This window comes from Sorex araneus, chromosome 6 (genome assembly GCF_027595985.1).
Source record: "Sorex araneus isolate mSorAra2 chromosome 6, mSorAra2.pri, whole genome shotgun sequence".
NCBI lineage: Eukaryota > Metazoa > Chordata > Mammalia > Eulipotyphla > Soricidae > Sorex > Sorex araneus.
In genome coordinates this window covers 118,460,800-118,487,358 of record NC_073307.1, presented here as the reverse complement: position 1 = coordinate 118,487,358, position 26,559 = coordinate 118,460,800, and the positions used below count along the sequence as shown (strand labels likewise).

Below are 26,559 nucleotides of genomic sequence, written 5' to 3'. Positions count from 1 at the left end.
CCCACTGATCTTGGTTCTAACAGCCTGGACCTCGGGGACGAATCAGACTCCTTTTCATCATGCAATCCCTGTCGAAATGCGTGCCCCGAGTCTTCCTTCCCAGCCAGAAGACTCCAGTTCCCTCCACACGGGGCTGTGACCCATGGGTGCCCTTGGCAGTCGTGCCAGCTCGCCGCTCCTGGACAGGCTCCAGCTCTCTGTCCTGCCCTGTAGGTGTGGTTACCTGCAGTGAGCACAGTCTTTAGTGGCTCAGGACAGAAGAATGTGCTTTGCCTTCCTAGTCTGAACTCTAAAATATAATCACTGTATCACTGTCATCCCGTTGCTCATCGATTTGCTTGAGCAGGCACCAGTAACGTCTCCATCGTGAGACTTGTTACTGTTTTTGGCATATTGAATACGTGCGGGTGGGATACTCTCGGTAGCTTGCCAGGATCTCCGAGAGGGATGGAGGAATCAACCCAGGTCGGCTGCTCGCAAGGCAAATGCCCTACCCGCTGTGCTATCGCTCCAGCCCAAATAATAATAATAATAATAATAATAATAATAATAATAATAATAATAATAATAATAATGCCAGTCTCGAGGCACTAGCAGCTTTTGTGAAAGTCTTTCCACATTGTTGACGAATTGTGTTTGGAGCAGATGAAGCCACTAAGCTAATATAGATTCTGTATTATTTCCCAGGGCTGCCCCAACCTGTTACAACAGGACTGTTGGCTTGAAACTACAGAGATGCATCTTTTGGCAGACATGGAGTCCAAAGGGTGCCCCAGAGTCCGTGCACCGGCAGGGGTGTTGCCTTTTGGGGGCTCTGTGGGGGACGGTGCTCTCCCGCCTCCGCCACCTTCTTGTCTTGTAGACGCATCACCGTCCTCCCTGCCGCTGTCCTCTCTCAGCCTCCTCCACTGTGTGCGCTTTCCGGGCCTCTCGAATCTAGTTGAAGCCTCCGGATTTCTGTGTGAGGTCCTTTGACTGGACACAAATATTCTCAGCTAGAAAGTATATTTTTCATGCTTATTAGTCACTGAGGGCTGGAGCGATAGCACAGCGGTTGGGCGCTCGCCTTTCATGCGGCCGACCTGTGTTCGATTCCTCCGCCCCTCTCGGAGAGCCCGGCAAGATACTGAGAGTATGGAGCCCGAGCAGCAGAGCCTGGCAAGTTACCCATGCATATTGGATATGCCAAAAACAGTAACAATAAGTCTCTCAATGAGAGACGTTACTGGTGCCCACTCGAACAAATCAATGAGCAACGGAATGACAGTGACAATGACAGTGATTAGTCACTGGAAAATGGACTTTAAGGCAGTAAATTAATTTTTTGTTTGATAGGGCCCCACGAAGTGGTGCTCAGGGCTTCCTCCTAGCTCTGTGCTCAGGGGTTACTCCTGGTAGGGTTCAAGGGATTATTTGAGATGCCGGGGGTTGAACCCAGGTTGACACATGCAAGTAAGCGCTTTATCCACTCTACTATATCTCCAGTCCTGTGGCAGGAAGTTAATTTTAAAAGTATTCAGTGAGGTTCTCCCCTCCCCTCCTGCCTCAGTTATCTTGATTTCAAGGAATTTAGTGTTGATTTAGGGCTAATAATCAATATAACTCTTGAGTAATTCTCTTTCCCTTCCCAGATCTCAGTTTCCTCCATCGTAAAACAAAGATTGGATGCAGGGATCTCTGTGTCATTTCCACAGTGACACTTTCTTTCCTCTTACTTTTGAAGAGGCCGCCTCGGAGAATCTCAGGCCGGTGGGGTTGGTGATCCTTGGCAGCCACTGGAGCTCCCCTGAAGGGGCACACAGTGCCAGGAATCGAACCCGGGGCCACACACATGCAAGGGGTGTGCTCTGCCACCGAGGCTGTCTTCCTGGCTTTCAGCTCTAAAGCTGTGTAAACTGTGATTTCTGAAAAGGCAGGATGGGCGTGTCCTTTAGGATAAAACAGGACTCCAGTTGGCTTAACAAATTGAGAATGTATAAGCAGAGAGATGATTATCGAGGAATCTGCAAATCCGAAACCTCTATCTTCTCATCCACCTCTGACAGGACAGAGAAACCGAGCTGTCACACACCCACTCCCTCCCGATTACACAGCCCTTAGATATGGGACATCATAGGATTGGCATCTGGTTGGTTCCCAAGTATTGTTATATGGACAAGTGCGCTTCTGTGGTTCGCCCTTGTTGGGGGCAGTCACAGTACCAGCAGGATGGTCACACAGGCCTTTTAGGGTTCCTGCTGGGCTGGGGGTGTGGCTCAGTGGTGGAGCACATACTTTGCATGTGTGAGGCCCTAGGAAGCACTCTTGGGATCACGGGCACCCCCGAGTACCCCTCTTCAAACACACATGCAAGGTGTGTGCACTGAGTACCTGAGTTCTGAGCACCTGGTAGAGATGGTGGTAATTCTTCAAAGTTGTTTTTGGGAGCAGTTTCCTCATCTGTGATATTGGTGGCTTTCAAGGGCTTGGTTTGGGTCTGGGTTCTAAAGATCACTGTAAAGAGTGGTGTGTGTGTGTGTGTGTGTGTGTGTGTGTGTGTGTGTGTGTGTGTGTCCCTGGAGCACTGGGACAGATGCCCCTGTTGTCAGAGGCCTCTATGGATCTTCTAGTAGTTTTGCTGTTTCCTGTGTTTATGCTCTCTAATTTCTTATTGGTATTTTAGTTGTTTCTGTTTGTTTGGTTGTTTCTGAGGGACACCCCACAGCGCCACTCCACAGTGCTCAGTGCTTTTTCCTGGTTACATGCTCAGGGAGCACTCCTGGTGGAGTGTGGGGGACCATATGTTATGCCCTGGATTGAACCAGGGTTGGCCGTAAGTAAGGCAAATGCCTTACCCCTGCACTTTTTCTCCAATACTTGGTCTACTTCATTGACCTTTTGTTTTCTCAATTTTGGTTGAGATGTGGGTACAAGGGAATTTCTCTGCTGTGAGAAAATTATAGAAATGTAGGTGGGCTGGTAAGTAACCACCCAGGGTGGTAACTAGCATGCAACATGGGGACCAGTAGGGGTGTGAATGTATGTGTGGGGGCGACAGTGGACTTCAGTGACCCAGAAATATCATTCCAGCTCTCAAAAGAGCTGGGGATGCTGTTTTTTCCCCCCAAAATAAGCTGTGGGTTTTTGTTTGTTTGTTTGTTTTTGTTTGGGGACCACTGTTCAGGGGACCATATGGAATGCCGAGATTCGATCCCGGGTCCACCATATGCAAGGCAAACACCTTATCTTTGATATTATCTCTCTAGTCTCTAAGCTGTCTATTTGAATAGGAAACTTTTTTATTTTAAAATTCTGCCTGCTTTAAGACCTGGCTCAGCTGAAAGTAATTTGGGGACAAATTGGTTTGCAAGTCATCTGTTGGAAGCCTCTGGAATAAGTATGCAGGGGGAACTTCTCACGGCCAGCCTTGCATGTGGAAATGTAAAGCGAAAAACAAGCTGTAGCATAACATGCACAGTTCTATCCTATTTCTATATTTGTTTTCTATAAAGATGTGCACATAAAATTTTAATCACAAAACCCCCAAAGAGACACAGTGGGCCTGAAAGGAGCTGCACTTATGCTCTGCCTGAATTTATTCCTGACATCACATAGCGATAGCACAACGGTTGGGCTTTCACCTTTCACGCGGCCGACCCGAGTTCGATTCCTCCGCCCCTCTCGGAGAGCCCGGCAAGCTACCGAGAGTATCAAGCCCACACGACAGAGCCTGGCAGGCTACCCCTGCGTATTGGATATGCCAAAACAGTAACAAAAAGTCTCTCAATGAGAGACGTTACTGGTGCCCGCCCGAGCAAATCGGTGAGCAACGGGATGACAGTGATCACATGGTCCCCTCAGCAGCGCTCATTATGACCGCCAGAATAAAACCCTGGTACACGTGAGACTGGGAAAGGTGGGTGCTGCTAAGATGGATCCTGACACCAGTTCTTCTGAGCGACAACTGGCAGCTTCTGAGTGACAACTGGTGCTGTTCTTCGGTTACACACACTCCTGCTATTTTGGAAAGTGAAATGAGTTTTGTTGGGAAGTGTGGTTACTCTAAGAAGAGTAGAGAGCTTGCAGTGCTGAGAGTAAGGAGGAAGGTGGGAAATTGAGACAGCTAGGGGGATCGGGAAGGACTTTTGGAAAAGATGGGGCCTTTTTTGGGCTGGAGCGATAGCACAGTGGGTAGGGCGTTTGCCTTGCATGCGACCAACCCAGGTTGGATTCCCAGCATCCCATATGGTCCCCCGAGCACTGCCAGGAGTAGTTCCTGTAGTGCAGAGCCAGGAGTAACCCTTGAGCATCGCCAGGTGTGACCCAAAAAGAAAAAAAAAAAGAGGAGGCCTTTAAAAAACAAAATTCTTTTTTATTGACTGCCATTCTGTGGTTTGCAATACTGTTAATAATGGTTTCTCGTGTGCTTAATTCCTAACTCCAGCACCACACACATCAGCTGTGTACCCACCTCCGTTCTCCCAAGGAACCTGGTGCCCCTTCCTTACAGCCCCCGCCCCGCCCCGCCCCCCCAACCCAGTCGTGTGGATCAGTTCTCCCATTCTGTTGTTCTGGGCCCTGGGTTGCTACCTTGCTGTGTCTCTTTAAGTCGCACACCCGGGAGAGCTCACTGGGTCCCTTGCCTTCTGACTCACGCCAGGCAGCCTGCTCTCCGGAAGAAAAGGGGTCTGGGGGCTGCAGGGGAGTCCCAAAGGCAGGACCGCCACAGTGGGGTGGGGGGGCCCTGAGTCTGGTTCCCTAACCGGTGTGGGGAAAGGTGCCTGATGAAGAGGGCGTGAGGGCGGAATGGAGGCTCTGTGAGCTGTGCTCCGACACCAGGGGTCTGGGCGAGCCACACCTGCCCCAGGGTGGGGGCTCCTCACTCGGCCTCCTCTGGCTCCCAGGAAGCTGGCCAGGGCGGTGCCTGTCTGCCTGTCCAGTGAGCTCTTGGCACTTCCTGCTCTTCCACTCCCGGGAGTGCAGCAGACCCGGAGCTCGCCCCGCCTCTGCTGGTGCCCGCTCGCTCGTGGTTGCTGCCTCCCCGGGATTCTGGGGCGTGCCTGCACATTGACTGCAGTGTAGCTGCTGAGAATAACCCCACTCTTCAGAGTCAGGCGAGTCTCGGCCCAGAGAGAGAGCTCAGAGGGCCGGAGCACAAGCTCTGCGAGCAAGAGACTGGGTTTGATCCCAGCACCACATGGTCCCCTGAGCACTGCTGAGAGTGACCCCTGAGCACAGGGCCAGGAGTAGCCCCGGAGCACCACGGAGTGTGGCCTCCAGAATCAAAAACAAAAAAGAGGTTAGACAAAAAAGAGCGATGGGAACGATAGGACAGTGAGGAGCGTGTTTGCCTTGCATGAGACTGACCCGGGTTCGATCCCTGGCATCCCATAGGGTCCCCTGAGCACCGCCAGGAGTAATTCCTGAATGCAGAGCCAGGAGCAACCCCTGAGCATCACCGGGTGTGACCCAAAAAGCCGAGAGAGAGAGAGAGAGAGAGAGAGAGAGAGAGAGAGAGAGAGAGAGAGAGAGGCAAATATGTATGTGGATTGTGATCTTGCCGCTTGCTGGTTATGGGGTTTGGGGATGGCATTTGGCCCCTGGGGACTTCAGTACCCTTGACTGAGACATGGCAACAATATGATTATTCACCTTCTAGGGCAACCGTGCCAAACAGACCTATGCTTAGCACATTATTTCTATCCTGGCACCGCTCTGCTCTGTGTGTCTGATGGATAAATTATAAACTGACTGAAATTATTGATGAACACATCCATCTATCTCACGGACTAGGAGCTCCTTACTGGGTGTGAGATATTATTTTCTAGTGACTCAGACCCTCGCCAGAGAGATTTTATATAACCCCAGGCATATAAAATGGGTATGTAGAAATAGAAGCACGGATAAGTCATAAATAAATATATATGTATATTTTTTGGCTTTTTGGGTCATACCTAGCAATGTTCAGGGGTTACTCCTGGCTCTGCACTCAGGAATCACTCCTGGCGGTGCTTGGGGGATCCTATGGGATACCAGGGATCAAACCCGGGACGGGGGTGTGCAAGGCAAACACCCTACCCGCTGTACTATCGCTCCGCCCTCCCCATAAAAATATCTCGAGAGGTTTTTTTTTGTGACTCCCACATTCGGTTATGTGACCCCAATAAGGACTTGCAACCCACAATTTAAGGAGTTAGGGGTGGGTTAAGGATACTTCTCTATGGACCGAGCACAGGATTTGCATGCAGGGCTTGGGGCTGAGTCCCTGCCAGCTGTTGGGAGCAGCCCTCAAGCACTGGGCTGGAAATAGCCCCTGAGCAATGCTACGTGTGACCAGAAAGGGAATGGGAGGGGAGGGAATGAGAGAGAAGAAAGAAGGAAGAAAAGCGAGGGGCTATCTCTGTGGTTAGTTTTGTCAAACCAAGTCCCCTTGCTGGAATGGGGTGTCTCCTCAGCTGTTCTTTCTGGGGTGTCTGATCTCTGTTTTGTGTGGTTTGGTCTTCAGGAAGGCCTCTTTATTTTTTCAATATTTTGGGTCACACCCGACGATGCTCATGAGTGACTCTTAGTGCTGAACTCAGGAAATACTCCTGGTGGTGCTGGGGGGACCCTATGGGATGCTAGGGATTGAACCCAGGTCGGCTGTGTGCAAGGCAAATGCGCTACCCACTGTGCTATCACTCTGGCCCCCGGAAGCCTCTCTAAAAGTAGATAAAAAAGTTGCAGGAAGCATGAGATCACCTTGGAGGGGGCCTTCGTGGCACCGAGGGGTCCTTCCACCTGGTAGAAGAGGACGCCCTAACACTTGCGGTTCATTCATTTCACCCTTCGCCATCTCTGCCGTTGCACATTTATAGGCAGTCGTAGGAATCATGAAGAGTGAGGAGGTTTATCAAGGGGCAAATGATCGTCGTGGTACGGGTTTTAGTAACGCTGCTGTGCTCAGCAGACTGGGCCCAGCGGCCCCCGGGCTGTGGTGTTGGTGTTGGTGTTGGTGGGGTGGAGTGCCTCAGCCTGCCGTGCACAGCCTGGGTGCTGTGGCGGGGGCCGCTCAGACAGATGTCCTTGTCCCGTGGAACTTGTTTTTCAAGCGATCGCCTGCACCCGGCCTTGTAAAGCTGCTGAGGTCGCAGGGAAATGACCACAGTATTGATCTGAGGTCACGGGAATAAAGCCACCGTGACCTTTGGTGCCTCTGTTTCCCTGCCTGGCCTCTTTCCCCTTCAGCTCCCCAGGCTTGTCCTGGAAGTGGTGATTGATGCTGAGAGTCAGGCCTGGGTCACCCCGGGCAGTGAGGAGCCAGCCTCAGATGGTTCGGAGCCGGAGTGGGCATGGACACCTGGAACTAACCGCTCCCCTTCCCACCTCCAACCCTCGTCTCTCCCCCAGCCACCAGTGCTGTCTGCTCTGGGGCTGATTCTGGCCCCAGCGGTGGCTCAGAGCCCCTTGGAGCACGAGCAGCTCCTGCTGCCTCCAGTGGAGGTGTTGCCTGTATCCTGGCTCTAGAGGGGCGGCCGACGCCACCGGCTCCCTCCCAGACTAACCCAGCACTCAGGAAGGGCCCTGCCTTGCAATTTTCTCCTTGGCCACAGGGGGGCGGTGACTTGGAGCTGGCACTGTGCCTGCTCCTCTGACGGGTCTGTGCAGTGGGGGTGGGGCGAAGAGGAATGAATGAGTAGGAGCAAGAGGCTGCTGGGTTTGTTTGTAACACCTTGGAAGGCAGGAGAGAGGAAGGGAGGGAGGGTGGAGGGGGGGAGAGAGAGAGACAGAGACACAGACACAGTGAGAGAGAGGGCGGGAAAGAGAGAGGGAGGGAGGGAGAGAGGAAGAGAGAGAGGAAGAGAGAGAAAGTAGGGAAGGGGGGAGAAAGAGACAGAGAAAGAGAGACAGAGAAAGAGGAAGTAGGGAAAGGGGGAGAGAGAGAGGTAGGGAGAAGAGAGAGGGAGAGAGGAGGAGGGCGCCCGCCCATGGAGCTCGGCAGAGAGGCGGTGTGTGTGTGCGTGTCCCCGCAGGAGCGAGCAGGTTAGTCCCGAGTGGCTTCCCCGGGGCGTCCGTGTGCGGCGGCCACGTGTTCTGATTCATGGAGTTTGGGGTGGCGGGAGCACCCACGGTTGGACAGCAGACAGCAGTCTGGTTTAGCTGGGAAGAAGTGAGACAGCAGTATGGTCCCCGAGACTCCCCGAGGCTCCTGCAGAGGCGGGGTGGGGACGCGGCCCCTCTGCTCTCAGTGATGTCTGCAGTGTGGTTTCCGACTGAGGAAAGCGCCAGCTTCGCCGGGCGCCAGGGCTGAAAGATTCTGGACCATCACCTGGCCCTGTCTTCTCAGTGGACGCCCCAGGAGCAGGGCTTGTTGAAGACCGTTCAACAGAGGCATGAAACGGGCTGTTCTCGGGGTCGAAAACGGTTCCTGTGAACTTTTCCAACGTGTGTGTGTGTGTGTGTGTGTGTGTGTGTGTGTGTGTCTCCGTCCTCGGTGCCGCAGCTGGCTGGGACGTGGTGTTTTGTGGGCTCTGCTTCCGGGGTGGGGAGGGGGGGACAGTTGTGTCCTCATGGTCTGAAGCCACGCCCAGCCCAGCAGGCGAGTTCTTAAAATAACCCCTGAAGCAGGAGGGGCGGGAGTTGTGCGTTAACTCAAAAGGAAAGAGAACGTGTGGCGGAGCCTCTGACCCGGGGCAGACTTACTGGAGTTCTCCGGGTGGCAGGATCATGATTAGCTGGAGACAGGAGACACGGCGGGTGCGTGTCGGCGGAGGTCAGCCCGGACTCTTGCTCACGTCTTGCAGATAAAGCAGCCAAGCGAGGTCACTAACTCAGAGGGGCTGAGCGCTGGCGCAGGGCCGTGGGACAGCTTGCAGTGACCCTGCGGGCCCCTCAGCTCCTTTCATGGAGCCTCTTAGCCGACTTCCTTGGCGTTTGTATTTATTTATTTATTGAATTTCTCTAAGTTTACAAATTTTATTTTACTGTTTTTATTGAATCACTGTGAGATAGACCCTTGCAAAGCTGTTCATGATTAGGTTTCAATGGCATATAGTATTCCAGCACCTGTCCCTCCATCAGTGTCCCGTTTTCCCTCCCGTCAGCTCCACCCCACCCCCAGCCTGTCTCTATGACAGGTCCTCCCCCTCCTCCTCCTCCCCCTCCTCCTCCTTCTCCTCCCCCTCCTTCTCTTCCCCCTCCCCCTTCTTCTCGTACTCCTCTTCCCCCTCTTCCTCTTCCTCCTCCTTCTTCTTCTTCTCCTCCTCCTCCTCCTCCTCCTCTTCTTCTTCTTCTTCTTCTTCTTCTTCTTCTTCTTCTTCTTCTTCTTCTTCTTCTTCTTCTTCTTCTTCTTCTTCTTCTTTTCTTCTTTTTCTTTTTCTTTTTCTTCTCTTCTTCTTCTTCTTCTTCTTCTTCTTCTTCTTCTTCTTCTTCTTCTTCTTCTTCTTCTTCTTCTTCTTCTTCTTCTTCTTCTTCTTCTTCTTCTTCTTCCTCTCTGTCTGTCTGTCTGTCTGTCTCTCTCTCTCTGACCTCCTTTTTAATAAAGTTAGGGGAGGGAAGAGCTTCTCTGGGTTCAGTTTCCTCATTCAGTGGGAGTCTGACTTCTTCCCATCGTTACTGAGATTCCTGCAGAGCCTACACCCTCCTACCTTTCCATGAACCAAGCCTCGATACAAAGGTTGGGGGCCGGGGGCTGGGGCAAGGGGTGCTCCTCGCGGGAAGCCACGGGAAGAAGCCCCTTGGGCGGCGCGGGTGCCTGGGTCAGAAGCGCTCACGTTCAAAAGGAGTCGGCCCCCGCGAGGCCGTGGGAGCCTCTGGAGACGGGCGACGTCGCCGCTCTCATTAGGAGGCTGGAGTTCAGCCCGGAGCCTTCCGGACCTGCCTCCTCTCAGCCCCTGCTGCTGTGCGCTCCGCTCCGCAGCTCCCTGAGGCCCCGCTCGCCCGGCGCCAGGCCCCACCCCCTGGCACCGCTGGGTATGAGCACAGCTACCGACTTGCCCCTCCAGGTGGTTGGTGGGGCTCTGGGCTTGGCTGAGTTTCAGGGTGTCTGCTGAGTGTGGGGTGTGAGGGAAAGCCCGGTGTGGACGAGGAGTGGAGACGGCCTTTCCTTGACCGCAGACGGGTGGGGTCTCCCAGTCTGCACCAAGCAGCACCCACCCCAGGGCTCGTGGCCCTTGCCTCCCCGCTGGAGGGGGGAGATAGCTAGGAGAACCCGGGCCACTGAGATTGGAGGCTGAGACCAAAGGCACCCCCCCGCCCCCCGCTCCAACCCGGGAAGATGACCGTCCGGCATTCAGGCCGCTGACCCAGGGGGCTGACCGTCTGCCCTCTGGGATCACTGTCCCGCATTCCTGGAGGCAGACGAGAAAAAGAAGCGCGAGGTTGCGCTCAGCCCTCCAGAAACTTGGGGCCCCGGGAGAGGGGAGGGGAGGAGAGCAAGCACACACGAATGAACGTAAGCAGCGGGCAGTGCCGCCGTATAATCAAGCAGCAAATTGTAGGCTTCACCCCCCCCCCACCACCACCCAACACGCTCCCACTTCACAGAAGGAAGATGCAGGTGATGTTTTTCTTATTATCCTCGAGGGTTTGTCCTCGCTCCGTAATTTCCTCTCCGGTGTTTGCATTCCGTTCTTGGATTCTCTCTGTCGCACCGGCCTTCCTTCGCAGCGTGGGAGTTGGAGGTGGAGCTGCAGGGAAGGGCTAATTTCTTCGGATTATGTGGTCACAGGGCTGGGAGAGCGCCAGGGATGAAGCCTGCTTGGGCGCTGATGGTGTCTCCGTCTCCCGTCGCTGCCCTCCGGGGCTGGCGGCCCTGTAGTTGGGTCTCTTCGCTCCCTCCCCGGGCCCAGACGGCTGCAGGTGTGCGGGGCTCATTGGAGAAGCCTCTTCGGGCATTTCCCGGCAACACACACCAGGACCAGTGTTCTAGGCTGCGCGTGGCAGGGACTCTGCAGGCAAGGCTCCGGGCCCTTGTCTTGCGGTGGGTGAGTCAGGGAGACTGAGAAGAACCAAACACACAGGCAAGGAACGTAACCGGCCACCTCCCAAGTCCGCTTCCTGGGACTGGGCAATGCGGAGTCTGCGTCTGCGGGAGGCTGGGGAGAGGCGCTGGGCTGTTCCGTCTTCGGAGGCCTGAGTGACACGGAGCTAGTGATGAGCACAGAGGGACGGTGCCGTGCCGAGAGACTGCAGAGGGCAGCCGGTGCTCAAGGAGCGGAGAGGAGGAGGCTGGGCAGGATGGGGAGGGAGGAGGGCGGGACACGAGGACAGAGCGGGGTAAAGGTTAAATCTTCTTGGGCTTTGGAAGCTCAGGTGAGGAGCCTGGATTTTTACTCTGATGTGGAGTGATAATAGCGCCGACCTGGGTTCAATTCCTCCGCCCTTCTCAAGAGAGCCCGGCAAGCTATCAAGAGTATCCCGCCCGCACGGCAGAGCCTGGCAAGCTCCCCGGGGCATATTCAATATGCCAAAAACAGTAACAACAAATCTCACAGTGGGGACGTTACTGGTGCCCACTCGAGCAAATCGATGCACAACGGGAGGACAGTGCTACAGTGCCACAGCGAAGTTGTTGGGCAGTTTTAAGGCACCGTGGTGGCCTGGAGAGCTAGTTCAGTGGCAGGGTACTTGCCTTGCAGATCTTCTGCTTGACTTGCACACAGCCAACCTGGGTTCCATCCCCTGCACTGTCCATGGTTCCCTGAGCCCTGCCAGGAGCCGTCCCTGAGCACAGAGCCAGGGCTAAGTCCTGAGCACAGCCAGCTGTGCTCCCCACCGCCCCTGAAAAGAAAAAAAAGATAAAGTGCACCCAGACCTAATTTATGTTTTAGAGGATCATCAGGCTTCCAGTGAGGAGCGCAGGAGGGACAGAAGTCGAGGGGCGGGGAACTGAAAGAGCCTTCTGGTAAGCTGGTGAGGAGACAGTGTAGCTGTGGAGAGGGGGAGAGACGGGTGGGTGCAGGGTGTTTTATAGGAGTGGGGTGACAGGACTTGCTGAGATACCCAGAGGTTAAGCTAAAGACGGGACAGAGCGGCTGGGAGTTGGCTCAGTGCCCAGAGCACATGCCTTGCAACACTGCAGATGCATCCCTGGTGCCACCCTCATGTGCTGGGCGGGACCCTGGCACCTCTGCTGTCTGCAATCCCTGGCACCACGGGGATTCTGGCCTCACAGCCGCCAGGTATCTGCCGTTGGCGCAGCTCCGAGTGCAAACACCACAGTCAGGAGTCCCTGAGACCTCCCAGTCCTGCAAAACACCATCCACAGAGGGAAGGGGGGATATATATATATTATATAAACATATATATAAATATAAATTATTTTTTTAATAAATGGGCTGTTGCGATAACACAGTGGTAGGGCATTTGCCTTGCACGTGGCCAACCTGGGTTCGATTCCTCCGCCCCTCTCAGAGAGCCTGGCAAGCTACTGAGAGTATCTCATCTGCACGGCAGAGCCTGGCAAGCTATCCGTGGCGTATTCAATATGCCAAAAACAGTAACAACAAGTCTCACGATGGAGACGTTACTGGTGCCCACTCGAGCAAATCGATGAGCGACGGGATGACAGTGACAGTGAATAAATGTGGAGTCGAGTATGCCTGGTTTACCCAAGGTTGTTGGGTAGCGACGCTCTCTGTAAGAAAGTAAGGAGGCCTGGACGGAAGAGTACGGAGAGTGCTGGGAGTTGGGGGAGGGTGACCTCTTTGTCCTGTTGAAACATAGGTGCCTTGGTCGGGGCCGTGGCACGGCGGCCGAGTGCTCGCAGTGCATGTCTTAGGTCTTGGGTGCCTTTTCTCATAGCGCAAAAAAAGGGAAAAAAGAAGAAAAAGCCTTTGAGACGTTGCCTTTGTCAGGGCATGGTCATATTCGGTCAGCGTGCGGGGCACAGGGACGTCGAGGCAGTCTGTGCGGCGGGCACTCTGCGGAGCTTTCCCTGTCCGGCTCGCCCCTCCCCTTTCAGCGGCCCGGCGAGGGGCAGGCACCTGCTGGCCGGCCCGTTACTTTCCCCGCACTTGGCCAGTGGAGAACCAGAGGCTCGGGCTGTAGCTCGCTTGGTCTGGACTCCGGATCTCCTGACCCCAAGAGTCTGGGCGGCGTGTTGCTCAGGGGGAAGCGATGGAGGAGGCGGGTTTGTGCCCCGCTCATTGCTCCGAGGGACGAGGGAATGAGGATCCACGGGCTCATCGGGGCCCGTTCCCAGGTTCGCCAGTCATGCCGTGCGCCGTTTCTCACGAGCTCTTGAGAAACCGGCCGTGTGCCCCCCCCGCCAGCGCCGCAGGCCCTCTCCGCATCACAGTTCCCAGCCAGCTTTCGGAACGCTCCCGCACCCCAGGGACGCCGTGCCCTCTGCCAGCGTGTGTGTCAGCGTGGGAGGCTAAACTTAAAGCGAAGGGACTTGAAGCGAGCAGCGTCTCTGCAATCCTGCAACGTCCCTCAGTCCCCGGTGGCTCCCTCTTCCCTGGGGCCGGCACGGGTTCCAGATTCCAGTCTGGGGTCCTCCCACGGGCATGATTTTGATTAACTCTTGGTTAAACCAAACTCTTGGTTTGCATGAGCTGTTGGGATTGTGTTGGTTAGTTTTGCGTCGGGTGCCACAGCCGGAACTGCTCAGGGCCTAACTCCCGGCTCTGTGCTCAGGGGCCACTTCTGATGGGGCTCAGGAAACCGTAGGCAGTGCCAGAGACAGCGCCAGCCGTGTGCCAGGCGAGCGCCTCAGCCTCCGTAGCTATCTCTCCAGATCAAGGTGCCGGTTCAGAGCTAAGATAGCAAGAACCTCCAGCAGCCTGGAGTCATTGCCGTGTGGGGCGGGCGCCCTCCAGGGTGACTTCCTGATGTTCTTGGAGCTGCCTGCCAGGTCCAAGGGTCACGAATGACCAATGAGGCCGGGCATTCCAATGAGGAGAGCAAGGGGAGAGGCCCGGTGGAGGCTTTGGAGGCCGTGCACCAGGATTCCATCTTAAGCGGCTTCTCCTCTGCAGAGAGAGTGGCCCGAAGAAGAGCTAGTGCTGACGGAGCACCTCCGTGACGTTCTGCGCATACTAATTCCGCCCCTGTCTGCAAGATGTATGGGGGTGCCCCGGCCTCCCTTCTTGAGCGCCGTTCTTCCAGCTCCAGAGAACGTCTCACTGTGTCAGAAGAAATTGCCTGGTTAAGCAACTGGAACCTTTATGTTTAACCACCCCGTGGCTCAGCTCCCATTTGAGTCACAATCTCTGTGAAGGGAAAATGAATCTTGTGGGAAGTCTCCGGATCCGTCCACACAGAGCCGCTGCCCGTGGCCCTCGCTGAGTCTGCGCCGAAAGGGACCTCCCTGCTCCTTTCCCGCTTCTCTTCCCCGGCCCCTTCCCTTCGCTCTGTGGATGCTGTTGGGGTGGACCTCAGGGTCACACCCAAGCTGGGTGCGGGGTGCTGGTCACACCCAGGCTTCTTGTGCTCCTGGCGGGGGGTTGGGGGAGGCAAACGCCAGATTGTGGCGGTTCCCCAGGGCTCATACTCCTGAAGTTGTGCTCATGTGCAAGCTGATGGATGCACTGTGGGTACTCTTGTTCTGCAGTGCTCACACACCGACCCTCTCCCCATCTGCAGTGCTCACGGGGTGGTGGGGAGGGGAGGAGGTCACCCTTCAGATCATGCTGTGGTGGCAGGATGGCTGGAAATCGGTGTGGAGCTGGGGTTCTCAGTTGAGCTGCCACGGGTGCACAGAGCACACGCAGCTGCACTGGGGTTCGACTCGGGGCTCACACTTGAAATGCTTGTTTCAGATGCTGCAGTGGTTTTTTGTTGTTGTTGTTGTTCTTGTTCTTTTGGGTTACACCCGGTGATGCACAGGAGTTACTCCTCACTCATGCACTCAGGAATTACCCCTGGTGGTGCTCGGGCGACCATATGGGATGCTGGGAATTGAACCCGGGTCGGCCGCGTGCAAGGCAAATGCCCTCCCCGCTGTGCTACCGCTCCAGCCCCACCGTGTTTGTTTTATGGAGTGTGTGTGTGTGTGTGTGTGTGTGTGTGTGTGTGTGTGTGTGTGTGCGCGTGCGAGCGCGTGCACGTGGTGCTGCAGCTCAGGCTGGGGTGGGGGCCCCAGGTTGTTTTTAATGATGCTGGACTTCTCCCCCGGGCCACGCGTGGTGATTCAGGGCTAGGGACAGAACTCGGGATTTCGCACATGCAGCGGGCGAGGCCAGATCCCAGCTGTCATTCCTTCCCGACCTGGGACTTGTGAAGACGCGCTTGTTTATGTGCACGGTTGCCTGTGACCCGCCTTCCCGGGATCATCTTCGCCACCTCCGTCCACGCTCCCCGGTCCTCTCCCCCATAGAGCCGCTGCAGGCAGGAAGAGCGGGCCGGGACTAAAGGTCAGGCGGGGGCTGGCCTGGAGAGCCGAGCCTCTCCATGACCAGAGGAGGAGCTGCCGCCGCTGCCCGAGTGTATGTCGCAGACAGAGGGGGTCTGCGCCCCCCCTGAAACCAGCCACCTGGCTTCCAGCCGGGTCCTCTCCATCACTCCATGGAGTGAGGTGGCAATTCAGGTTTCAGAACAGGTATTTCGGGGTATTTGTCTGTGCCTGCTAAATCCGCACCTTGAGAGAGGTGATAGGACTGAGATTCTTCATGGGCTGTAGAATCAGGAAGTGGAACCAGCTGGGGCTCGGGGGTTGGGGGAGAGGGGTGGGGGACAGCAGGGAAAGTCAGAGGACTTTGCAGTTTCCAGCTGGGTGCGGGGACCCAGAGTTTTGTCAGGGCTTTCGTTCGGCAGGGTTGAGCCTGGAAGAGTAGAAAGCAGCCTGCGGGGAGGTCTGCAGGAATATGGGGGCTGTTTATGGCTAAGCCAGCCCCTCCCTTTGGGGGTCACCTTTCCTTATGAGTGGCCCCTCGAGCTCATCGTTTGCCTTTTTTTGAGTATTTGTGAAGATTGGATGGAATAACCCCCAACATTTGACTTTGCTTAGAAAGTGCTAAACCAGAAGCTGTGCCCTGAGCAAGCTGGGCAGACAGAAATGAGCACAGTTGGGGCTGGAGCGATAGCGGTAGCACAGCGGGTAGGGCGTTTGCCTTGCACGCGGCCGACCCAGGTTCGATCCCCAGCATCCCATATGGTCCCCTGAGCACTGCCAGGAGTAATTCCTGAGTGCAGAGCCAAGAGTAACCCCTGTGCATCGCCGGGTGTGACCCAAAAAGGAAAATAGAAAAAAGAAATGAGCACAGTTTATGAATTCAGTACTCAGGAGACATTCCTCCACTTCGTTTTTCTCTCAGACTGGAGAGATTGCTCAACAGGTTGGAGCATGACTTAAGGGACAGGAGGTCCAGGTGCCACCCCCCCCCCCCCCCCGCCCCAGCCCTGCTCAGTCCCCCAAGCCCTGCTGGGAATAATGCATGAGCATTGAGCCACATGTAGTCCCCATACTTGGTGTGGGCCACAGCCCAGGGGGTGGTGGGGCGGGGGACGGGGAGTCGGGGGCGGGGGGATAGGGAATCTGGGCTTTTTTTTTTTTTTTAATGCATGTTCTTTTCTTTCTCTCGGAAAAAAAATGTGTTTCAAAAACCTTGATCCTTAGTTTCCTTATGAGTAACATGGAGATAAAAATTATCTGGCCTGCTAATCTCTAGGTGCACTTGGGAAGATCAAATATAGCCACCACGGTGGCCGCACTCAGAGCGTCGTGTCCTCGCAGGAAATGGTGCTGATGACTGATAACTGTTTCCTTTTTGACGGAAAGGGCAGCCTTCACGTTCGGGAAGAAAGTTTCGGGGCAACTGCCTCCTGGGTCTGATGGAGTGTCAGCTGTCTCCTCACGTTCCTAATATTAGATTGTTCATGCCTACACCCTCCAGCCCGGGATTTGTTGACCAGGGGCTCAGGGCTCGCTTAACTCTGGGACAGTTGGGTTGCTCCTGAGGTGGTGAGATATCTACGAAGGGTTTGCCGAGTCGTAGCTTCTGAGGCTCATAGGCCATTCACCTTACCCTGGATCCACCACGCTGACCCTGTGGTAAGACTGGTGGGGTGGTGGTGGCGGTGGTGGCTGGGGGATGCTACTGAGTGCTACATACACAGGCACTATCGTTAGAACTGTGGCCTTGGGCACAGTAGAGCAGCATTTCTAAGCCAGGGGCATGATGGACCCCCAGGAGAGTTCCAGGGGGTCACAGGTGAAACCATGTGTATGTTTGGGGGTGGGGATGGACAAGATCAGGAAGCCAACTGGTAGGACAAGGGAGGGGGCGAACAGGATGAAGACAAGGCCAGAGCGGGGTGGGCACAGTGGGGTTGAGACCTGCTGGAGTGGGGTACCGGTGCATGGGGTTGTTTCTCTGATGTCTTTAGAGATGGTTCATCCTGCCCAGGAAGCTTCCGGCCCCCAGAGATTCCAGCGGGAAGCCGGACAGCAGCATCTCAGCCAGAGGGTGGAATTTAGAAACAGACTCTGCCTTGCCAGTACTGCTGGGAGTGACCTCCCTGTTGCCCAAGGTCCCAGCTCTATCCCCCACCCCTCCCTTGATGAAATCAGGAATCCGGTCCTGGTCTTATCACTCCCTGAAGTGCCCCTGAGCACATCGCTCTCCTCGTGACTCATTTCCGGGTTCAGACATAATACAGGGGTTGGTGCCTTAGGTAGCTGAGATGGATAGGAAAAGGCTTTGGACACGTTGCAGGCCTTGAGAGGAAATAGAGGTTGGTGTTCCCCTATCAAACCACCGGGAATAAATAGGCTGTTTATTTATTTACTTTTTTTTCTCTCCAGGTAGAAAAGAGGCAGGCATAGAGTTCCTGTTAGAAATTCTCATTCAGGGGCTGCAGCGATAGCACAGTGGGTAGGGCGTTTGCTTTGCACGCGGCCGGCCCGGGTTCAATTCCAAGCATCCCATATGGTCCCCCGAGCACTGTCAGGAGTAATTCCCGAGTGCAGAGCCAGGAGTGACCCCTGAGCATCGCCGAGTACGACCCAAAAAGCAAAAAAAAGAAAATCTCATTCAGTGAAGGGAGATGACCTCTAAAAGAAGTGTGGGGTAAGCCTTACCCTAGAACACGGTCTGAGGATTTCAGAAACAAGTGTTCAGGGGCCTTATCTAGATGCTCATGCCTCAGCTCTGCTTTTTTGGGCACACCAGGCTGCCGCCTGCCAGATGAGGTCATTGGATTCTGAGGGCTGGCCTGGCAGGCGAATGGTTGGGATGGTTGTGAGGGGCGGGGGGTGGCAGAACACAGAGGCTGTCTCTCCCTGCACCCCCCCGCACCCCCCGAGGCCTGGCCTTCAGGCTCTGCCTGACTGGGCTTTCTGGGCTTCTGACTGCTCTAACCTTAGTGCTCGACTCACTGCAGATTCCAGAACACTGGGCCCTCTGACGGGGAACCCGTCTGACCCCCGGCTTCTCCCTGGAGCCTTTATGCCATGTTCATTTGAATCCACTAACACCTGGACCGGCTCCGTGCTTGTTTTGGAAGTGGGGCTGATAACTCCCCACCCCCAGAATTCTGTGCTTCTTGATGAAGAAAGGCGAGAGGGTCCTTGGGGAGACATAGAGCCCCCCCACCAATCCACACGGGTGCTGGGGACCCCAAAATCCAGTGGAAGGCAGTTCTGGTACAAAGTCCAGAAAGCATGAGTGGAATCCCAGTCACAGCCGTTGGAGATGGAGGGTTCCCCCTATTTAAAGTGGGGACTGATATTTTAATACCGCCAAAGTGGGTTTGGAGTCAGAGTGAAAGCATCGTCACCTCCTGCCTGGGTGCCTTAAACCCGACTCTGCCCTTGGACCTAGTTTTACTTAGTTTTACTTCAGCACTTGAAGTGAGGGAAGCAGTTTGAGCTGTAGAACAAGCCTCTGCTGACAGACGAGCGTTGGTTAGCGTGGCGGGGCTGCTCGAGAGGAAGACGAGTCTTGCCGGGCTACGCTCAGGACTTGTTCTTTCAGTTTCTGAAGCAGCGCCTGGCGTGCAGAGGGCCTCTCAACATCTTTTGAACGGTCCCATGGAAAAAAAAAAAAAGTCTACCCCCATGTGATGATGATGTGGGAAATTTTCTATGCTAAACAAATACGGGAAAAAGCAGGATACAGGTTTCTAAACAGTCAGTAACGTGCACTTTATTTTTTTAATAAAAGGGAGAAAAACCTAGGGAGAAGATAGCTAAGTGCATCTTCACATGGGTTATGGATCACCCCCCCCCCCCCCACTCGCCACCCCGTGTATTTTCCCTTTCTTACTTGCCGGGGATCGAACCCTGGACCCAATGCTTATGGGCAAATGCTCTGCCACCAAGCTGCCTCTTTCTGGCCTCTTTGGTTTTCATTTCAGGACCACACCCAGTTGCATTCAGGGCTTAATCCTGGCTCCGTGCTCAGGAGTCTCTCCTGGCGGGACTCAGAGGACCATATAGGCTGCCAGGGATCATGCCCGGGTCAGCTGCATGCCAGGCAAACATCCTAGCGGCTGGTGCTATCTCCCTGGCCCCTGTATCTTCTAAACTTTCTGTAATGAGTCTGATTTGGTCATCGGAAGCATTTTTCTTTTTTAAAGAAACCACAATCTTTTTACCCCCTCCCCCCCCCCAAAAAAAAAAAAGAAAAAGGGGGTTGTTAAGCTGGTTTGTTAAGTTTTCCTTGTTACCTTAAGGTTGTTACGTTTTATTCACGGAGCAAACCAGCAGCTTCAAGAACCAGTTCCTCCCTGCTTTCAAAGCACTGGGCTGCCTTTGTTGAGCACACACACAACACCTCCACACCGGGGCCGCGTCTGCCAGTCTGCCTGCAAGCCGATCCTGCCTCGCTGCAGAAGGACGCGAGCGAGCGAGGGAGCGAGGGAGGGAGGCCCGGGCGATGAGACTGTGCAGGTCCGGACCAAGGCATGCCCTCGCGCTCAGGTCCCTGCCGAGGGGGGCCGGCGCGTCATCTTCCAGGAGGAGTTCAAAGAAGATCGATGAGGTTCTGGGTGGGTGGTTAATTCTTAGCATTGTTTTGCGGCCGTTGGAGTGCCCGGTCCGTCCGCCTTCCTTCCCTCTGGTTTTAGCTCACGCCGTCTTACAGGAACGTTTCCTCCGGCGCTGGGGCTCGTGGCAGTCTGTGCGTGCCGGGAGCCCGGGCTCCCCTTAGAAAATCAAAGCCTCCGTGTCATGCAGAGGTGGGCTGTGGCCGCCGCTGCTGGGCTCTGTGGGATGAAATGCCTCCCCCCCACCCCCGCCCCCCGACGGAGGAGGACTCGTTGCCTGGCCCTGGAGGGAAGCTTGGGGACCGGGGGACCCTCAGCCTCCGCTGGCTTGTCGAGTCTCTAACCCTTTCCCGACCTGCAGCGTCCCATGACTCTTCTCTCTGTCTTGCTCTCTAGCCATAACCAGCGGACTACGGCCTTCAGGCATCCTGTGAGCGGGCAGTTTTCTCCAGAGAACAGCGAATTTTTTCTTCAAGAAGAGTGAGTACTTTCCTATCTCTTCCCTTTCCCTGCGCAGAGCTGGGAGGGTCACAGGCGTGAGCCCCGAGCGAAAAGCTTTGTTGGGGACCCTGCTCTCTCAGACGCGGGGGGCTTTGCGCGGGCTGATGGACTGAAATGTGAGAATTTTGTTTTCCAGTCACTAGGTTTCTCTCGGTTGAAAGGTACAGAGGGAGGTTGTGGCGGTGGGATGAAATTGTCAGCTCCTTTTCTCCTGGTAGGAATCACTGAGCAAATCTGCTAGCTGTGCTCTGCAGGGACCCCTGATTATCCTCTCTGGCCAGGCTGACCCTGTGTCCCTAGGAAGCCTCAAGTAACGGTGGCAAGCCCAGGTCTTAGACGAGACGCTGGAGGGGATGGTACAGCAGGTTAAGGCACTTGCCTTGCACGCGGCCAACCTGGGCTCAACCCCCGGCATCCCATATGGTTCCCTGAGCTCCGCCACGAGTAACCCCAGAGTGCAGAGCCAGGAGTAAGCTCTGAGCACAGCCGGGTGTGGCCCCCAAGGCAAAACAGAAGAGAGGAGAGCTGGCATACCCCTTCTTCCCAGACCTCTGAATTCTTCCTGCTCACTTTGCTTGAGCTGGGCACGTTTCTGCTTCTCGGTCCTGTGACAGCATCCTTGGGTGTTTCTGAGGGCAGACCCCAGCACCCTGGGCCGCTCTACTTGGAAATAAGAACACCGGGTCCTGAAAGATGGCTCAAAGTGCCGGTGGTTGCTCTGCAGGCCAGAGCTTCGGCTGCGAGCATGGAGCTGGGAGTCGTCCCTGGGCACTCCCAAGGTGTGTCCCCCAGATGAAGTGCAAACCAAAATAAAACGAGATGTGTGTGCATGGGGCTGGGGGGCGGCGCTGGTGGATGGCTCAGTGGCTGGGGCACAGGCTGTGCGTGCTTGAGGTCCTGAGTTCCAGCTCCCACATTGCAGGCGCCCCCCCTCCCCCCTTGGGGACCCTCCCCCACCAAAGGCATCTACAGCGCCAAGAGAGTATGTCCGTCTCCCCAGAGTGAAAACAGAGAAATGTGTGCAAATGAGTGCACCCCTCCTGTGTTCCCCGGAGACTGTCCTGTCTGGGGGCGGGGGTGGGGGCGGGCGGATGGTTCTGCTCGAGGACCAGAGACGGGGGGGCTCCAAGCTTGTTTTCCCCTTCAACGCCTTCTCTTCTGCTCACTCACCAAGACCACCTCAATCTTAAAATACAAGATCAATCTTTACATTTTTAATGAGGGAGGCATTTTTTTTTCTTCTCCCTCAGCACTACACCTTTAAACTGTTTGTTCTGAAAAACTTCAGACTCAAGCAAAAGTGGAGAGAGTAACAGAACCGCTGTTCTCCTTCTCGCATGCCACAGTCCCCCAAACACGCCCGACTTCATGTCAGCTGTTTCCCCCCACCCCCACCCCATGATGGCAAAGCAAATTCTAAACATACCATTTCATCGCCATAGTATGTGCGGCTTAGAATCCTTATGCCAAGGGGACTTTTCAAAGCGGGAGCCTATAATTAGTCTAATCCTGACATTCCCTGCCCGTTCGCTCCGTGCTGGGGGAGTGACGTGAGAGTTGCATTAAACACCGCAAACAGCGAGGGGTCGACCACCAGCGGCATTTCGCAGACGGAGAAACAAACGGAGACTGCCAAGCCCACGTTGCAGGGCTGGCGGGTGTAAAAGATTGTTGCCCCTGCCTGAGCTCTTCCTGGGGGCTCACCATGGTCCCCGTCAGAGGCTGCATGCCCCGGGACTGTGCCCGCCAGCCAGACCCGGGGACCGGAGCTCTGACATGGAGGCCTGAGAGTGGGTGGAAGGGAACGATGTGGCTGACATTGAGGAAACGCTGCCGTCTGACAGCAGAGTCAGAATGTGGATTCCCCGAATTCCAGCGGAATGAGTTTGTTTATAGAATCCTGAAGGTCAGAAGCTCTTGGCAGGTCGCTGGGCTCAGCCCCCTTCCTTAGGCATCCCTGAGACACGGGCAGCGTTGTTCCTGAAGGCCTGTCTGGACGGACGGTGCATCAGGACACAGCCTGGGGAGGACTGACATTGCTGGACGACAGCTTCCCCAGCTTGGTTGGCCACTGCCTCCTCTTCAGAAATATCGCTCAGCGCCTCCCTGGAAACTAGCCTTGTTTAACTGAAACAGGTAGCAAGCCCCCTCCCACCGGGCCGGCCATTCACCAGTCCTGCCACCTCCCGCCCGCCCCAACACATACACACACACACACACACACACACACACACACACACACACACACACACACCTGCCAATCGTTCCAGCACCCCCGTGGGGTGATATGGCCTACTTTGGCAAACACTGTTCTAGATAAACACTCTCCATCACTGACACCTCTGTCACAGGCCCCTCCTTTCCGTCTTGTTAGCGGACTTTGTCCTTCTGCCGCTTAGAAGTCTACCCAAACAGCTCTACAGCTAGTCTCCATGCTGTAAGCCCCTTTTCAAGGATCACTTTTACCCTCTGGGTCCCATTTCCTGGATGTCAGAGAGGGTACTCGCTCATCCCGGGAGGTGGGGTTGGGGGGAACTATCTGGTCAGACATTCTCTGAAGGGGGCAGAGTGTGGTTTAGGCAGTGAGGGGAGAGGTGGGTTTTTGGGAATGGATATGATGAATCCTGCACCTCACCAAACATTCAGTGAGTGTTCAGAGTGTCAGGAGTGGTGCCACACTCCACAGTGGCAGCAGGGAGCCAGGCTGACACAGGCCTGTCCTGCAGAGTTCAAGGTTAAGCAGGAAAAAGAGAACAAGACTGGGCTGGAGCGATAGCACAGCGAATAGAGCGTTTGCCTTGCATGTGGCCGACCCGGGTTCGATTCCCTGCATTCCATAGGGTCCCCTGAGCACCGCCAGGAGTAATTCCTGAGTGCAGAGCCAGGAGTATAACCCCTGAGCATTGCCAGGTGTGACCCAAAAAAGAAAAAAAGAAAAGAAAAGGAAAAGAGAATGAGAGATTACAGATGTGGTCCACAGCCGTCCGGGGAAAGTGCTGGGCTCAGTTATGGAAGATGGGAGATGTTTTCTCCCTGGACTGAGGTGGCCACTCGGCCCTGGGGGAGGGGAGGCAGTTCCAGTGAAAACCTGTTCAGTCAAGATGAACATGGTCATAGATGCAGAGGGGACAGGTAGGGGTTATGCTAACTGGGTTAGGAACTGCAGGACACTGGGTGGATGCCCGACATCCCAGGGCGGGAATATTGGGAGGATTTAGTGACTGCTGGGGATGGGGATGAAAGAGAGGGAAGAGTCTCCAGGCATGCCTGGCCCTAGACCGAGGGAAGGGGAGGATTTAGATAAGGGAAGATAAAGTGAAAATAATCACGCCTGTGTCTGGGGGTCTTTCCTGACTGGGTCTGATGGGGTTTCTTTGGGTAGAGGGTGGTGAAGGGGTCTGTAAAGATAAGCCTGGGGAAGAGACTGCAGCTAATTATCTAAATTGCTTCCTCCTGAAATACACCCAAGATTGTCCTTCTGGGGGAGGTGTGGGGTAGGGGGAGGTGGGGCACGGGTCCCCCTCCAGAAACTGTTTAACGGTACTGGCCATGGGACATGTGAAGCACGGCTTTAACCACAGCCCTGACCCACCGGAAACTTTTTTTTTGTTGTCTTTTTGGGCAGGGAGGTGCGTGTTTGTCAGTGTGCAGATCATGACAACATGCCAGTCGACCTAAAGCTTACCTTCGGTAGGCTGGGAACACCTGTAAAGGCAATTAGAGGCCGACCCAAAAGCCCCCGTCCTCTCGGAGAGCCCGGCAAGCTACTGAGAGTATCCTGCCCATACAGCAGAATCTGGCAAGCTACCCGTGGCGTACTCGATATCCCCAAAACAATATAACAATGACAATCCTCACTCCCCTGATCCTGAAAGAGCCCCCGATATGCCATCGGGCTACATTAGCATGCGACCTGGACCAATGGAGACATTACTGGTGCCCACTTGAGCAAATTGATGAACAACGGGATGACAGTGATACAGTGATGCAGTGTCTTTTTGAGTCACACCTGGTGATGCTCGGGGTTTACTCCTGGCTCTGCACTCGGGAATTATTCCTGGTGGTGCTTGGCAACCATATGGGATGCCGGGGATCGAACTCAGCTTAGCCACCTGCAAGGCAAACCCCCTGCCCTCTGTACTATGGCTCCAGCCCCAGAAACCAATTTTTAGTCTTAAGCCCCTCTCCCTCCCACAGGACTGCCTCTCAGGAACAGATGAGAGCATTCACTTGCACATATTTCTCTGCCATCCTTTTGGGAAGAACATATTCGGTTTGAGCCATGCTCCCTTGGGGGCTCCCTCTCTACGTTGAGCGAGGCAAGTTGTGGCCCTCTCAGGGTGCAGCCCTGGCTGGTGCTGACACACAATGCCCGGGCTCGCCAACAGCACAGCCTCAACTTCAGCGCTGCCAGGATGGTGCATATGTGGCACACAGGGGATTTGGACTTGTGACTATCCACTTGCCAGGCAGGGGTCCTCCGCCCCTGGGTTTATCCTGCCACATCTGGTTTGAGACTTGGGGGTTGGTCTCAGTGGTGTGACGGGGCCACGAGCTGCTGGGATCAAACCTGGGCCTCCCACCCTCATTTGCTCTCTTTCCAGTGCCCCCCCATACCATTATTTTTTTTTTTAAAGCAGGGCAATGAATTAGATGGTTTTTGTTCCCTTCCAGGAGCTTAATTTGCTGTGAAGTGTGAAATGCAGCGAAGAAAAAGGCTGGGTTGACCTTTGGTGTTCTTTAGATATCAACTCTCAGGTTGATGTCTTGGGTAGAAAATGGAAAAGTGGGTCTCTCCTTCTCCAAGAAACTCTGTCGAGGCGTGCACTGGAGTGCTCTTAAGACACAGATCCGGGACTGGAATGATAGCACAGCGGGTAGGGACTTTGCCCTGCATGCAGCCGAACCGGGTTCAATTCCCAGCATCCCATATGGTCCCCTGAGCACCGCCAGGGCTGATTCGTGAGTGCAGAGCCAAGAGTAACCCCTGAGCATTGCCAGGTATGACCCAAAAAGCAAAAAGCAAAAAGCAAAAAAATAGACACAGATCCCTCTTTTTTTTTTTTAATGTAGGAGTACTGCTATTTATTCAGCCATTGATTAAGCTGATTGAATTGGGCATGAACTCCACATTACTTTAAAAAATTTTTTAAATTAGATATCTGTGAGATAGACCATTACAAAGCTGTTCATAACTGGGTTTCAGTCATATAATGATCCAGCACCCATCCTTCCACCAGTGCACATTACCCACCACCAATGTCACTCATTTCCCCACCACCATCCCCCAACCCTCCATCCCCTACCCCCAGCCTCCTTCTATGGGAGGCACTTTCCTTCTTGCTCTCTCTCTCCTTTTCCTTTTATGCACTGTGGTTTGCAGTACAGGTGCTAAGAGGTCATGGTGTTTGTTCAGGGCATTTGATATTTTTATTGGGATGGTAAGGCTGGAGTAACTTTCCAGTTGGGTGGAAGCTTTGGGGTGTGGATGTGACTACCAAGGCTTCCAGAAGTACAGGAAGGTGGGGGGAGGTAGCCCATCCTGACCCTAAGGAAGCCTGGATATTTCAGTCACAAAACCCGCACACGACACAGAGCCCTCTTGCCAGCCCCCCGCCCTGGCATCTTGCGGCTATTCCTGCTAGAGCAGTGGTTCTTCAAGAGTGGGCACCAAGGCAGCAACACCAGGAACCCAGTTTGAGGTGCAGATTCCATGGCTCTCCTCCCTCCCCATCCCCCACCCCTGCCAAACCTATGAACCAAAAGTCTCTGGGCTGGGATCCGAAAATCTATGCAGCAAAGCCAGAGAGGTGGCACAGGGATGAGTGAAGGCCCTTGCCTTGCATGTGACTGACTCAGTTCTAGCCTTGGTACCACATATGGTCCCCCAATCACCACCCAGAGTGATCCTTGAGCACCAAGCTAGGAGTAACCCCTGAGCACTGCTGGGCATGCCTCCTCCCTCCCACCAAAAGAAGGAAAGGAAAGGGAAAAAAAAAGCCATTGATGTCAATAAGCCACTGTTCGCATCATTCCTAAATTACTCCCAGATTCTTCCATTCACCCTGTTTCCTCTAAGCCCCCACTGCCCTCTGGGAGACGGTGACAGTCTGAAGTGGATTTTAGTCACATACTATTGGATTTCTTCTTCCGTGGGAAGGGAAGAGA

General features: G+C 54.7%; 1 protein-coding gene and 1 pseudogene across 11 annotated transcripts in view; one reads left to right on the top strand and one right to left on the bottom strand.

The window, feature by feature from the left end:
• Positions 1 to 26,559, bottom strand: part of LOC129405543 (uncharacterized) — a 468,293-nt pseudogene that overhangs the window by 311,847 nt on the left and 129,887 nt on the right.
• Positions 1 to 26,559, top strand: part of PLEKHA7 (pleckstrin homology domain containing A7) — a 248,331-nt gene that overhangs the window by 128,774 nt on the left and 92,998 nt on the right. For 10 of the 11 annotated variants that reach the window (XR_008630634.1, XM_055141275.1, XM_055141281.1 and 7 more), the window contains one exon: positions 20,287 to 20,370. Coding sequence is in view for 9 of the 11 variants with exons in the window: in XM_055141275.1 (XP_054997250.1) it covers positions 20,287 to 20,370 (84 nt within the window). In the remaining 2 variants the exon portion in view is untranslated. Of the gene's footprint in view, positions 1 to 19,780; positions 19,894 to 20,286; positions 20,371 to 26,559 lie in introns of those variants that run through there. The other variant, XM_055141283.1, reaches the window with a different exon arrangement.